The 16,477-nt window shown below is 30.7% G+C and overlaps 1 protein-coding gene across 1 annotated transcript in view; it reads left to right on the top strand.

Moving 5' to 3' along the window:
* The window catches only part of LOC140058174 (uncharacterized), a 39,335-nt gene extending 23,209 nt beyond the window's left edge, over positions 1-16,126 (top strand). Inside the window, exon 2 of the mRNA XM_072103734.1 lies at positions 16,031-16,126. Within this exon, the coding sequence (XP_071959835.1) occupies positions 16,031-16,126 (96 nt within the window). The remainder of the gene's footprint in view (positions 1-16,030) is intronic.
* Positions 16,127-16,477: the final 351 nt, after the last annotated feature.

Below are 16,477 nucleotides of genomic sequence, written 5' to 3'. Positions count from 1 at the left end.
ATATTGGAATGTTCCATTCATCGCAAATCAATACATTTGTATAAACGTATATTAAATCTATCAAAATAATACTTTCGGCCTGTCTTCAACATTATGATGCTGTACTCGAGCTGTTCAACCGGTTTTCAGCGATTAAAAACAATTATCGTAGGAGGAGATAGGAAAATGCGAAGCATCCTCACATTATTGTATGCGGGTATTTTTCAAGATGGACATGCATTAGACAGTGTATACCACGATCGGAAAACACCCTATTTGGAGCAAATCGTTGAACCTAAATTCGTTTTAATCGTCAATAACTAATTTTCGAACTCAATTTAATTAGTAAACAGGGTTACATCAGGTGGTTAAAATAAGTATCGAAAGTACAAACCAACTTTATATACCATCGAGTACAAATTCTAGAAGTAAGGCGCGATTTACCGAATTTTGCCCTTACGTAAATTTATATATAGATATAAGTTCAATTTCAGCACATATTATGTTTCAGTTTTAGTTAGGATTAGGTTCCTTATTCTATGTACGGTATTTTGATTTACGTAAATCGCAACACCACCCAACGATCACGTCTGTATATTACATAATCATCAACCTGGAATTCCTGATCATTAAACGTATATTAACAACGACAACGAAACCCAGAAGGCAAACAACGATACTTATCTGTTTCATCCTTCAACCAGGAAGCTCTGAATCCCTGCTTCAACTGTGGTGAGAGTGGACATGTGCAGAGGATATGTCGTCATAGAGCACCGATTACATGCTGGAAATGTAACTCTGTTGGACATAAGGCTAAGTTTTGCCAAGCATTTTATGATTACTAGGAAATAGGCAATGAGGGTTTAGCCGTAAATTCTATGATTAATGACAATGAATTAGAACAAAATCCCCATGACGAGGTGGACACTCAACAAACTTATATAAATGATATTATACCACCTGGAGTTGCCTCAAATTTAACGTATACGATCAATTCAAATAAAAATGAAACAATTAACTATCAACATAACTGTTCGCTAAATGAACATAATAATTTAACTGAAAATTGTAAAGTATTTTTAAATAATGGTCTAAGTATCCTAGGATTGAATATAGTTTCTCTACCAAGCAAATTTGATGAATTTAAGTATCTAATCAACAACAATTCTATTGATATCATAGCACTCAATGAAACACGTTTAGATAATGTAATTAAAGATGAATCAATACACATTGATGGCTATGATATTTATAGAAATGACAGAAATAGGGAAGGGGGAGGGGTTGCAGTTTATGTAAATAGAGGAGGATGTTTTACTTGTAAACTAAGAAATGATTTCATGAAAATGGAGCTTGAGATAGTAGTAATCGAACTTTGTAAACCAAAAACTAAACCAATCATTTTAATAGCATGGTACCGCCCACCAAACTCAAAAATTCAACTTTTAGATATTTTTGAACAAATTTTAGAAGAAAACGAATGTCTAAACAAAGAAATAATAATAATAGGAGATGTCAATTGTGACACACTTTCACAAAACCCTACTTGCTATACACAAAAATTAATGGATATAACTAATAACCATTTTCTAACACAAATTATAACTGAACCGACAAGGATAACAAACCAAAGTAAAACTCTGATTGATCATTTTTATACATCCTTTCCAAACCGAATTTCTTCCTCGGGTGTACTTAACACAGGAATTAGTGATCATTCAGCTATTTACGCTGTCATTGGTAAAGAAGAAAAACCAAAACATAACCATAAATATAAAACAAAAAGGAACTATAATAACCTTGATAAGGAAAAACTACAAATTGATATGTTAAATGTAAATTGGCATGAAATAACTTCATATACAAATGTGAATGACGCTCTGCAGTTTTTTGAAGACAAGTTTTTACAAATTGTTAATAAACATGTACCTTTAAAGAAAAAACGGGTTCGAAATAAAGATAGTCCATGGCTCACAAAAAATGTAATATTACAAATGCGAAAACGTGACTCAATGAAAAAAAGAGCGAGTAAAGAAAATTGTCCTCAATTATGGAACGAATACCGTGAATTAAAAAACAAAGTAAATTACGATATCAGGAGATCAAAAAAAAATTATTTCTCTGAACAATTAAATACAAAAGATTCCAAAATAATCTGGAAAAACATAAGATATATTGTACCATCTAAGAATAAAAAAAGTGTTATAAGTAGTATAAATACAATAAATGGCCTTGAAACAGATTCTTACAAGATAGCTAATACTTTAAATGAGTTTTTTGCAAACATAGGACCTAACCTAGCTAAACAAATTCCTCAATTTGAAAATAACCATGTAAATTATGAATACCCAAATCAAGGTGAAGACAAAATCAATTTCACACTTGTTGACGAGGAATATGTATATAAACAAATTTTATCATTATCTGACAAAAAGGCTACAGGAACTGATGAAATTCCTGCTAAACTAATAAAATTAGCAATCAACTCAATTGTACAACCCATTACATTTTTAATTAATTTATCTCTAAGAACCAGCGACTTCCCAAGTAAATGGAAAAATGCACGAATATGCCCAATTTTTAAAAATGGCGACCGAAGTGAACCATCTAACTACAGGCCAATTTCTGTACTACCAATTTTATCAAAAATTATTGAACGCGCTGTCTTTGACCAACTCTATCCACAAATCAACCCTAACTTATACAATCAACAATCTGGATTTAGGCCAAATTACTCGACATCATCGGCATTAATAAATATAACTGAAGATTGGATTGACAGTATTGAAAATGGTAAATACATAGGACTAATAATGCTTGATCTCAAAAAAGCTTTCGACACTGTTAATCACCAGATACTAATAAAAAAACTACACAATTTTAATTTTGCTAATCATGTTATCAAATGGTTTGAAAATTATTTAACAAATCGTACACATATTACTAATATTAACAATGTTGATTCGGTAAAGTCTAATAGTGTTTGTGGAATCCCTCAGGGATCAATATTAGGGCCCCTTCTATTTATCATGTATATTAATGATCTACCTAACTCAGTTTCTCATGTAAATGTAAGCATGTACGCAGATGACACTGCGTTATATTATGCATCTAAAGACATACACGATATAATAAGCAAAGTAAATACTGATCTAAAACATGTACAACTATGGTTAGCAAGTAACAAATTAAGTCTAAACATTAAAAAGACTGAATATATGATTTTAGGAACACATCAAAAATTAAATAAATTGATTAACATGGATATTAATATTAATATAGACGGTACAAAACTTGAAAAGGTAAATAACTGTAAACATTTAGGTGTTATTATCGATGAAAATTTAAAATGGCATAAACAAATAGATCAGGTGAAAAATAAAGTAATATCAGGTCTGTACTATCTAAAAAAATGCAGCAATATTTTCCCTCAAAATATTCAATCATTAATGTACAAATCTATCATAGCCCACCATTTTGACTACTGCAATGTAGTATGGGGTCGTTGTAACCAAACCCTCAAATATAAACTCCAAGTACTCCAAAATAGAGCGGCTAAAATAATTACACATACATCTAGGTATGACTCTAGCTCACAGGCGCTCAAAGATTTAAATTGGCCTAATTTAGAAGAAAAACAATATTACAACGAAGCAGTCACAATGTATAAAATAATGAATAACTTGACACCATCCTACTTAAGAAACAGATTCTATGAACGCAAACAAACATATAATACTAGATCAAAAGATATTCTAAGTTTACATAAGGCAAACACTGAGTATAAAAAGAAAAGTTTCTCGTATTCTGGCGCAAAGCTATGGAATAGTTTAAATGCTATAAACTCAAATGCAATTACAGCTCCTAATATACATATATTTAAAAAAATGATAAATGACCAAAGATAAAATATACTTGAAACTCTATATTTTTTCATGAAATCTTTTTTTTTTTTTTTTTTTTTTTGTTGTTGTTGTTGTTTTTGTACTGTAATTGATAACTTGTGTAATAGTATAAATAGTTTTGTAGTAAGTAACGGCCTTGTGAAAAACACCAATATGGTGATTCAAGTGTTGCATCCGTTTTTAAATAAAGTTGTTATTATTATTATTATTATTAAATGTGTTATTTAAAAACGTTTCACTTAAACCAGGGAAGAGTTAAATTACAATTGTAATTTAACTCTTCCCTGCTTAAATTAAACTAGATGGTACGCTCGCTTCGCTCGCGTACCATCTAGGTCGTGCCCACAGATGGTTCTCGAATACATAATAATTTCAGCGTTAAAAAACTGGCGATTTCAAATGTACGTACCGCAGGACAATAATACATGTCGTGTACAGGAACGAATAAATAGACACTGTGATTTATGTACTCAACTAAAATTAGCACCCTATTACTTCCGAAAGAGAAACTTGTCACAAAATAAGACCAATTGTTTAAGTCAAATTTAAACAAACTTAATTTGTGTTTTGTATGTAACATTAGGGTTGAGGGATGGGGAAGAGGATGGGTGCAAAGAGGAACATTGTTAAAATATATTCTTTATCCATTTAGTAACGAAATATTAATTGCTTTCATGTTTTACAAATAATATACCACTAAACACAGTAAAACATTGCGATGTAATACTTTGTTGAAACTATCACCGTCCTAGTCGATTGAAATAGTACAGCACATGTAACGATACATCACTACGACGTGTATATGTTTATAATATAATGTAAAACAATTTGTGAAAACCACCTCTATTCGGGGAAAATCATAAATTCGATTTAATCGTCAATAAATATTAAATTATCTAACTCAACTTAATTAGTAGGCCTAATGGTTTTCAATTGTTTCTTAGAGCCAATTCATACTTAAGTTGGTTCCTACCCTACCCACCAAAGTTGTTCTGCGTTTAGGGCATGTGATGTACCGTAGGCCTATTCTCTACTGGTTTTACAACGCTACTCATGCCAGTGAGGGAAAGGTGATGATGTGGGTGGTTTAACTGCAATAATAAAGATTTGTACATAATATACGGCGAGTGAAAACGCTAGCTCATTATCCGTTTAAAAAAAAAATTATATCCAACCTCTGCAGCACAGATTGAAAACAAAAATGGATCGAATTTCGAGTATACAGTACTGTACTCGCCTTTACGACGCCTGAGGGAATAGACACTTGTGAAACAGAGATTGGAATGTTCCATTCATCGCAAATCAATACATTTGTATAATCGTATATTAAATCTATCAAAATAGTACTTTTTAAAGAAAATCGGCCTGTCTTCAACATTATGATGCTGTACTCTAGCTGTTCAACCAGTTTTCAGCTATTAAAAACAATTATCGTAGGAGGAGATAGGAAAATGCGAAGCCTCCTCGTATTATTGTGGCGGGTATTTTTCAAGATGGACATCCATTAGACAGTGTATACCACGATCGGAAAACACCCCTATTTGGGGCAAATCGTTGAACCTAAATTCGTTTTAATCGTCAATAACTAATTACCTAACTCAATTTAATTAGTAAACAGGGTTACATCAGATGGTTAAAATCAGTACCGAAAGTACGAACCAACTTTATATACCATCGAGTAGAAATTCTAGAAATAAACCGAGATTTACCTAATTTTGCACTTACGTAAATTTATATATAGAAACATCGACATTACTTTCATTTAAAATATGTTGCATCTCATCAAAATGCATTGGTAGACCACGAATATCGGCATGGGCTATAATAAAACCATTACGCTTCAATGCTTTAAAAACATTATCAATATTATTTACGTTTATGTTTCCTATATCAATATCATTTTTGTTTTCTATAAAATTTATTTCAAAGTTATTTAAAAAATTATTCGTGATCTCACCGTCAAGATGATGATTTGCGTCGTTATAAGTAAATCAAATTGAATTAAAATAAAATTTAGGCCTATTATAATAAAAATCTTAATCTGAAAAATTCACATTATTTACACAGTATCTTGCCTTATGTCCCATTTCTTCACATGATCTACATACCAGGCCTTTCTTGTAGTAACATTCATTAGCGCGATTATTTGACAGTCCACACTTCAAGCAAGTTTTATTTGTCAAGCTTTTGTTTTGATGTCGTCCATTGTTTCTTGGTTGATGTGTATTTCTTACTGACATGTGCGTGTTGTTTCTGTTTTGTCGTTGTCTTTGTTGATTTATATGTGCATTGCAGTGTTTATTTTTCATCTGTCGCCATGCCAGCTTCTTTTTCAAGTCAAGATTTATGGAAGGGGTGGCATTTTTAAAACAATTTGCTGTTTTCGTCGATCCAGCCGATGATAGGTGAAGATCATCAGTCAAGATTGAGCTATCTATCGATCCGCATTTATAGGTACAAGTTGGCGATATATCAATAAAAGCACAGTCAAGTCTCTTTGATAATTCCTCTAAGAGTTTGTTTAACATCTCTACCTCCTCAATATTTGTGTCCCTTGAACATACCGCTGATATGTAAATGAATATATTTTGTTCTCGAATCATAATGAATGTGATGGCGTCTTCCACTTCAAATACGATTGATTCAATATCTTTTCCATTTGATATGTCATTCGTTTCTCCGTGTATGATGATATTTGAGTATTTTTTTTAGATCGGTATTTTCTTTTAGTTCATCTGTTATACCATTTATAGTAGCGCCTCGTTTCACCATTATAGCGGTGTGTGATGATGAAAAATTTTCATGAAGAATGTAGTGACCAATAATATGAGATTTACTTCCATCATTTGATTCGGTTTCTACTGTATTTGGTTTTGAAATGTCAATTGTGAGGTCGCTAACCTTAATACTCATTTCGCTCAGTTTTCTCTTTAGTTTCTTATTTTCCTCTTCTAGTATGTTTTGTCATTTTTTTTTCTCCCAGTACTTTTTAGTGCACAACTCTTTGCACATCTGTCCAAGCTAAACGTAGATAATCAAGATTATGCAGTGTAGCGTGAGTCTTGTAAGCTAACAGGTATGTATGTTTGTTATCAATGACAGGCAGTAACAGATTTTTCTTCAAATCAAACTGGATTGATTTTGATCTTCTTACCAAAAAAGATTTTGTGCCAATTGATGTTCACATTTTGCACGTTTATCAGTGTCAGATGTTTCATTGACATTGATCTTCCGAAGAGGATGATGTTTGGTTTTTGACCTTGCTCTTCATAAAAGAACTTTAATTGATTTTTTTTTTACATTTTCCCCCACACTCCTGAGAGAATAGAACCTAAAGACACATGATGTGTTTATGTCTACATTAAATATTTATATTCATTTTATTTTATTCCACAGTAAAGGATTTTCTAATTTTACTTTAAATTTTTTTTTAAAGAAAGCCCACACTAATAATTAATTGATTATAAATAAATTTCTCTCTCTCGTTTGAAAGGTTCATAGATTTTTTCCTATTATGAAAACTGTGCCAATTGAGGAAATCATTTTGTCCGAGAAGTTTTTTTTGTTAATAATAATTTCACGTCAAATATTGGAAATGTATAGGCCTAATGTGGTAGTCCCCTCCTCACACACAATTTAATTTCCAATACAAGTGCACCAAAAGAAGCAACTTGTTAACTTGGTTACCAATCGTAGTTGTCCGAAGCTGTAGTTTCACTAGGGGTAGTTGGAGGTCTACATGGGGCAGTTGTCCTAGTGGGTAAAACATTGAAAAGGTAAACACTACGGTCAGCACCTCCGGTGAAACACTCTCCTGTGCCAATAACTACCATTCAAATCTTGGCATATATATCTCCTTCAAAGAGAGCTATTCGCCTCATCACTTGTGCTCATCGTTTAGCACACAAAATTGGTTATTTCTCATGTTAACATTCACACACTCCAGCATTGATTTTTGGTTTTACACATTATAACCTTCTTCCGTCAAATTGTTCTTGAAATTTAAAATATAAATTTGGAAACATATTTATATAATACTACAGTATTGCCTCTTTTGAACTGCATTTAAGTCAACTTAAACTCATCGTATAATCAAACATATCGGTTATAACGGTATTAATATATATTAGTTACAGTCTTCCAAATTATAACACGTTGTCCCCTATAAGAAACGTAGTTTAAAAAAAAAAACATAATAATATAATAAAATCAAAATACTTAATCAGTTTTTTTATGATTTATATAAATTTATTGTGCTTCCTCTTTATGTTTATATGTTATTATTATAATTGTATTTATTTTATAAACTAAATCGTGCCCACAAATGTTTCTCAAATACCCAGTAATTCCAGCATAAAAAAAACATAATAACATAATATAATCAAAATACTCAGTTTTTTTTATGATTTATATAAATTAATTGTGCTTCCTCTTTAAGTTTATATGTTATTATTATTATAATTATATTTAATTTATAAACTGGATAGTACGCTCGCTCGCTCGTGCCCACAGATGGTTCTCGAATATTCAGTAATTCCAGCATAAAAAAAATGGGGTTTGTTTTAATGTGCGTACCGCAGGACTATAATACATTGTCGTTTACAGAAACGAATAGATAGACACGATGATTTATTTAATCAACTTAAATTAGCACCCAAGGAATTACTTCCGAAAGAAAAACTTTTCACAAAATAAGTCCACATTTTGGATTTGGTCTCATTTAAACAAACTCAATTTGTGTTTTGTATATAACATTAGGGTTGAGTGATGGGGGAAGAGGATGGGTACAAAGAGGAACAATTTTCAAACATATTCTTTATCCACGCAGTAACGAAATATGTTTCCGTGTTTTATAGGCCTATAAATGATATACAAGTAAATACAGTAAAGCATTTGCGATTTAATAATTTGTTAAAACTGTCACTGTCATAGTCGATAGAAATGGTAAAGTACATGTAACGATACACCACTACGACGTTTATATTTTTGTAATGATAAATTAATACAAACGTTGAGAAGCAACTGTCAGTAATAAAGTTTATGTGTATATTATGTGTTTATCTAACAGTAGGCCTACCCAAACTCAGAATAATAAAGTTTATTTGTATGTGTTTATATATCTAACCGTACCCACACTCAAAGTAAGAAATTTGCGCTTCAAATGGCGACAAAAAAATGGTTAATAGGTATTCATTTATTATTCTAAAGCTTTAAAAATATTAATACAATTTGAAAGGTTCCATAAAGATATACTCTCTGCGTGGAGTGAATACAATATTGTAGAACCGTATACGATAGAAGACATCTTAAATCAATCTTTATGGAACAACTCATGTTTTGATGAAAGAGAATTTAAAGTTGAAAAAAAAGTTGGTTGGTTAAAAATGTAAATTATGTAAAAGATATCGTGAACAAAGAAGCTGAAAATATTAGAACTAAACGAATTTAAACAAAAATATAATTTTAAACCAGACTTCTTATTATATCACCAGATTGTCAATTCAATTCCAAATCTATGGAAACATAACTTAATTGAACAAGGTGTAAACACAACTAATGAAGTTGAATCTAAATTACAGATATTTATTTCGGTGAAAACAAGAAATTGCCATTATATTTATAAACACATTATATTAAAAACTGTTGAAGAGCCAATTGGAATTGAATCTAAATGGGACAAGGAGTTTGACAACGAACTTGATTGGAAAAAACCTTTTCTCAAATGTACACGCTTGTACACATGACACCAAGCTTAAAAATGATCAATTTAAATGTATTCATCGTATAATTTATACAAATACAATGCTCTTTAAGATGTCAAAGGTCGATTCACCAATGTGTAGTTTTTGCAAGGAAAGGCAGGAAACGCTGCTACATATTTTCCTTGAATGTGATCTAGTAAAGAAAATATGGGAGAATATAAAACACTATATGTATCAAAATCAACAATAACTTAATTATCACCAAAGAAAGTATATGTTTTGGTTTTGGAAAAACACACAGTGATGCAAACATTCTAATTTTAATTACAAAGTGGTACATATTTAGTTGCAAAATCAATCAAAGAAAATTACTTAATTATAATCACTTAATTCACAATTACCAAAAATTCAAGGCACCCATAATATTATTTACAAAATGATTATTATAAGGTGTAATTTTGCGATACATTATTTTTCTTTTATTTTATTACTCTCTTAGGTTTGAGAGAGTATTATATCGTGTTTCTTTTTATTGTTTTAATGGTTACGTTACCTTTATCTATTAAATTGGTATTATTGATGTATTGAAATGAAATAAATAAAAAAATGGTATTTACAGTATTGTCAAAGTATTGCAATACTAGGCCTATTTCTAAAGGTTTTAAATTTATCCGCAAGGACCCATATATTTACCTACTTGTAAATAATAATATTATTAATAAATAATTATTATTAATCATAATAATAACAACAACAACAATAATAATAATAATAACTGAAAGATTGGAATGTTCAATTCATCGTAAATCAATACATTTGTATAAACGTATATTAAATCTATCAAAATAGATTTTTTAAAGAAGACACATTATGATGCTGTACTCGAGCTTTTCAACCGGTTTTCAGCTATTAAAAACAATTATCGTAGACGGAGATAGGTAAATGCGAATCATCGTCATCATCCTCGTATTATTGTGTGTGGGTATTTTTTAATATGGACATCCATTAGACAGTGTATACCATGATCGGAAAACGTTGAACCTAAATTCGTTTTAATTGTCAATGACTAATTATCTAACTCAATTTAATTAGTAAACAGGGTTATATTAGTTGGTTGAAATTCGTACCGAAAGTACGAACCATCATTATAGACATAGAACCATCGAGTAAACATTTTAGAAATAACGCTCGATTTACCGAATTTTTCCCTTACGTATATGTATATATAGATTCTCATTCATTCTTGTAGACATTCATTTGTTACTCAGACACGAGTAAACATTACACCTTATAATCGAATAATGATACAACGAGTATGGTTTGAAACAATGGTTGAGACAATACATACAAATCAACATAAATCTGTTTCTATTTTTTAATGTTGTCGTTAGTTTTCACTGCATATGGTTTATTAAATAAATAAAACATTATATATATATTATAAATCCAAGGGCATACACATACTGGTATCTACATAGGTATACAATTTCTTGATGATTAAACACTTGTTGCACTGTAGTGTTAGGATACGCATTGATACCACGGTAAATGTTTTTACTTTTGGGTAAGTAAGATTTAAATAACATTGGCTTATTGGACTTATTTATTATAACATGTACAACATAGATAGCTTTGATGACTACTGTTTCTTCTTGTAAACGAACAGGCAAAGCATCCGTGGTTTTTTGACACATTTAGTATCTAACATTAATGCTAGGCATAATGTTATAAGGTCTAACATCATTTGGCCTAAACCAAAGCAAAAATCATGCATAATTCTCAAAATGCAGCACTTTTTCTAGAATATGTTTTCAACAAATCTAGCATAATTTGGTATAGTATTTTGCTGAAATGTTGCAGAATTATGTCAAGCACGTCACCGTCTAGAATAATTTGTGCTCGACTATAGCTTAGCACTATTTTAAAATCATTTTTTTGGCAATCGTAAAACGGATGTTTCAGTATAATTATTTATTTATCTATTGGTCTCCTTTTTATCAGTGGCACACACTGTCGTTAGTCATTAATTTTCTTAAATTGTTATAATCTTCATTGTTACACTTATTATGTTTAGTAATGTTTTTCCTTTAGGAGTTGTTTATTATCTAACTCGCTACCAACACTTTTAACCCTATGATTTACCAAATGCCTCAAAATTCTTCACCTTTTATCTTTATGCAGATGTTACTACTCTTTTTAAATTACACTTTTATTGTAAATAAACTCTCCATTAATTGTTTTATATGTAATTTTATATTTTTTCACCAAAATAGGCTTAATGAAACTCATGATATAATCACCCGATTCTGCTACTGTCCACAGGTGATATCTGTAAAACTATAGAAAGTTATACACGTTGCTGTCTGCTATAAATGCTGTACTTTTAACACACGGTACACTGTCTGAAGCACAGTGTGTGTTGACAATTTACAATGATGTACAACCATAGGCAGGTTTTCGTACTGCCATGCAAGAAAGGATAGGTGTTTTCCGCCGCTTTTAGGCCTTCTAGTCAATTATTGTTATTATTATACGAATTACGTAATTAGCCTAGTAGCTCATCTACCTTTTTAGCAGGGCATAATGAATATTGTAGCTATAGGCTTCTAGGCCTACTAGTTTAGCGGGAAATCAACCAATTATTTGGTTGGATACGAGTTTAGGGTAGGAAGTTAAGTACGAGTTGGCATGGGTACGAGTCGACCAGGGGTGAATCGACCAGAGTACACCCGGCCGCCCTACTAGAGCATAGGCTACAGGCCTGCAGGAATGGGAAATCTGTCCTAGCTATAGGCATAGGCCTACATTGGGACGCCCAAAAAAGCCATCCTATGAGCATTAAAAGGCCTCGTAGAGCCAGACATGTATTGTTAACATACACTACACAGTACTAGTACGTCTACAATTTATTATAGTTCCATGGTACTACGGATCACTACTAATACTATAGGTCTAGTAGGCTAGGGTAGGGTTCCAGTAATTTCGGTCGCGTTTTTTCAGGAGGGCATGTGAGAGGTGAGGTAGGTTAGCCCAGCTAGGCTAAACTAACATGTAAGTAGTATTCTACCATGGGATGGGAACGAGTCGGCATGGGGGTACGGGTTGATCTTTATCCGTATTCTAGGGTGCTGTTCAACCCGTAACGTACCCATGTCAACTCGTACCAAACTTGGCTAACTCGTACCAAAATAATTGGTCAACTCGTACCAATAGCTTTATAGCTTTATTGATAGCTGGGTTCAAATCTAGGTTGGGACGGTTTTTTCTCATTCTAAAACAGATTTCCTTATATAAATAATAAAATAATATCGACCTATGAATTTAACTGTAATATTGTATTGTATACATAATATTAGTAGTAATAGTAATTCCCATTGCATTTATTATTATAATATATTTTACAGTTACCCCTTAATTATACTATAGTATAACTTACTTGTTATAATTTACAATATTTTCTTCATAATTCAACAATTTTTTTTCACAGCTAATTATCAAACTGAATCATCACACACCAAATCTCATGAAATATCGTGTATTTCTCCAAGCTAATCCAGCTACATGGTATTGCCTTGAGGCTAAACTACACTGTATACTGGGCACTACCATCATTCCTGGCCCGTCAACCTGGACCACATTATGGTCCAACACAGTCGTGTACTACTGATTCCAAATAGTGAATTACATCCTGTGGTCAAGGATTGATTTGCACTTATGCTTATTTCCTCCAACATACAGAGTACGTAGGGCGTTTAATTTGCTTTTATACCTGTTAATTAAAAAATCGATTATGCCTATTGTTGCATAAAGATCAAATTTAGACTGTAAATACTGGGATGATCACCCTAAATTTTCTTTTTCATTTAACAATTTTATTTTTCACAGCCAGAAAAAAGCATACAGGGTTTTTTTTTATTCATAACTGTTGAATTGCATCCCAATACATGGTACCTATTGGTATTATATCTATAATAATAAAGTACTCTCTTATAAATAGATGTATCTCTCCAAACTACTCCAACTACCTAATCTAATAATAATACTATAGCATACTACTGTACACTTTGTAGACAAGAAATAAGTTGTATCCACCTAGAGGACTTATGGTAGTACTGTACAGTCGATCGTCCTCTCATTGGTCTGGTCAACATAATCTACGCCTAGATTATTACAGTAATTAAAGTAGCCTACATTATTACAGAGATTTTTTTTTTTTTCAGAAATCAAAGTTATGTGTATAGAAAGCAGTACTCGTATTACAAACTAAGCAGGTTGTACTCTTGAACGCAAACTGGCAGGAAAATTTTGAATATTTTTTGTTGTTGAAATGATGGAATCCTAACTTCAATTTCCACGAACTGGATACGAAGACATATTACGACCCTTTTATTTAAATTTATTTGGATAGACCTCCATGTAAATTCATTAAAGGCTATATGATTGTTTTATATTTTAATATGTGATAGTAGAAAATCATTGTGTATAATGAGGACTATGAATCTGATATTTACTTGCATTCTTATCTTTTTAAAATTGTATTTATAATGCTGGTAATGAATTTACTATTGAAAAAATCATGTGTCCACTTATCTCAAATTGTGGCACACCTTTAACCTTGGTAATAATAATAATAATAAGATTTTTATAGTGCACATACCACTCCAGAGTGCTCAAGAACTGACTGTGTTCTATATGAGTACATTTAATTTACCATATAGTAGTGTTTCCACCATACTTCAACCTGGTAATTGAATACATTTCATCGGGGTAAAATTATCACCTTTAACATAAAGTATCCTCCTGAAACATGTATTTGTACTGTACTGCATATACTATTCATTTTGTACTGCATCTACTATTTATTTAATTACTTAATACTAATTTGGGTGATTTATGTCTAGCTTCAGGAATGATCTGAGGCTAGAAGAACGAATTTCTGCACATATAATTTATATAAAAAATAAACCAATGTTTTCCTAAAAATTTAACCCCTAGGTTGATAACTAACAAAGAAATTATTGAAATTGTGTTCTCACAATATATGTGTACTGTATCTACATATGCATACTGCTGTACTTGTTTTTAACCGCATAATGGCATTAAAAAAAAGAATGTTTTATAATTATTATGTTATTTCCAAATATTAAAGGTCTGAAACCGAAACTAAATGTTACCAAACTTTGTTTTTGAAAATCTCTATGATATAATATAACAATATGAACATAATATTAAATTATATTGACTATTTTTGATAATCATCATGTCCTTATAAATTCATTTATATTTCTTTTGTGTAATATAGTTCATATAATATGTATTAAATAAATTGGTAAGGCCCTATACTGTTTATATTTAAGGAAAGTTTATATACACTATTATTTTATGCCTACCAATATTAGTATTAATTGTTTATGTAACTTGTCTAATTGCATTGATTTTTTGTATAGGCCAATGGCATTAATGTTTTCTCAAATCAAATTAGCCTAATAATGCCATATTTAGACACATAATTCATTGATTTCTGATATTCTGTACTTGTGTATGCATTACTAAGTAGTTAGTAATAATAGTAGTTATTTTATTTCATTTATAATGTATGTATAAACTTTTATTCAGTATTTTTTTTTACATTTTTAAGTTTAAAAATTATTAAAATAACTATCTACCTTTCTGTTATTGTTACTATTATAATATTTTTTGAGGCAGATTGATTTCAATAAAAAAAATTGTAAACAATTAATTTGATTTATACTGTACTATGTTAGTTCAGGAGATAAAGTGTGTGTTGGTAGAATCTGGTGTGTTGGAGGTTGGTGATGTGAGGTGTATTTTTGTCACTTTAAGACCTAAATTAGATGTTTTCTGAAGAAAAGAAGTAAGTGGATAGGCTTTCAAACAACTCCAAGAAGATTCACACAAAAATAATTACTCCCAATAAAATAGTATGTAACAGAGTATATTACACTACATTGAATAAACTCGAGCGGAAAAATAACACACATAAAAAATCGTTCATTTCTTTGTCGAAAAGCGCCCTCTCTAGTTTTCTATTAATTTATTAATAATTATTATTAATTAATGAGTAATATAAACTTATTTTTAACATTTAATGCTGGAAGCTGATTCTACTCCTAACAAGGTGTCATACCTCCAAATTTCGTCAACGTATTCAAAGCACTTCAATAAATATCACATTGAACATTAAAAATTAGGGTTATGGATAGAATTTTGCTTAAAAACATATACAAAAAACATCGATAAAAAATACTTTTCGAATTTAAAAACATTTGAAACTTCTTTTATATGTTCAATAGGGCGCTTTTCGACAAGGAAATGAATGTTTTTTGATGTGTGTTATTTTTCCGCTCGAATTCATTCAATGTACTTTAATATACACTATTACATACTATTTTATTGGGAAGCCTATTTGCTTCTTTTCTTCAGAAAACATCTAATTTAGGTCTTAAAGTCACAAAAATACACCTCACATCACCAACCTCAAACACACCAGATTCTACCAACACACACTTCATCTCCTGAACTAACATAGTACAGTATAAGTCAAATTAAATGTTTTAAATTTTTTTTATTGAAATCAATCTTCTGCAAAAAATATTATAATAGTAACAATAACAGAAAGGTTGATAGGTATTTTAATATTTTTTAAACTTAAAAAGGTAAAAAAAGAACTGAATAAATGTTTATACATACATTATAAATGAAATAAAATAACTACTATTTTAGTAATGCATACACAAGTACAGAATATCAGAAATCAATGAATTATGTGTCTAAATATGGCATTATTAGGCTAATTTGATTTGAGAAAAACATTAATGCCATTGGACTATACAAAAAATCAATGCAATTATAGACAAAATAGTTAAATAA

The sequence above is a fragment of the Antedon mediterranea genome, chromosome 9 (genome assembly GCF_964355755.1).
Source record: "Antedon mediterranea chromosome 9, ecAntMedi1.1, whole genome shotgun sequence".
In the NCBI taxonomy this organism is placed as follows: domain Eukaryota; kingdom Metazoa; phylum Echinodermata; class Crinoidea; order Comatulida; family Antedonidae; genus Antedon; species Antedon mediterranea.
This window is presented reverse-complemented; position numbering and strand designations above follow the sequence as displayed.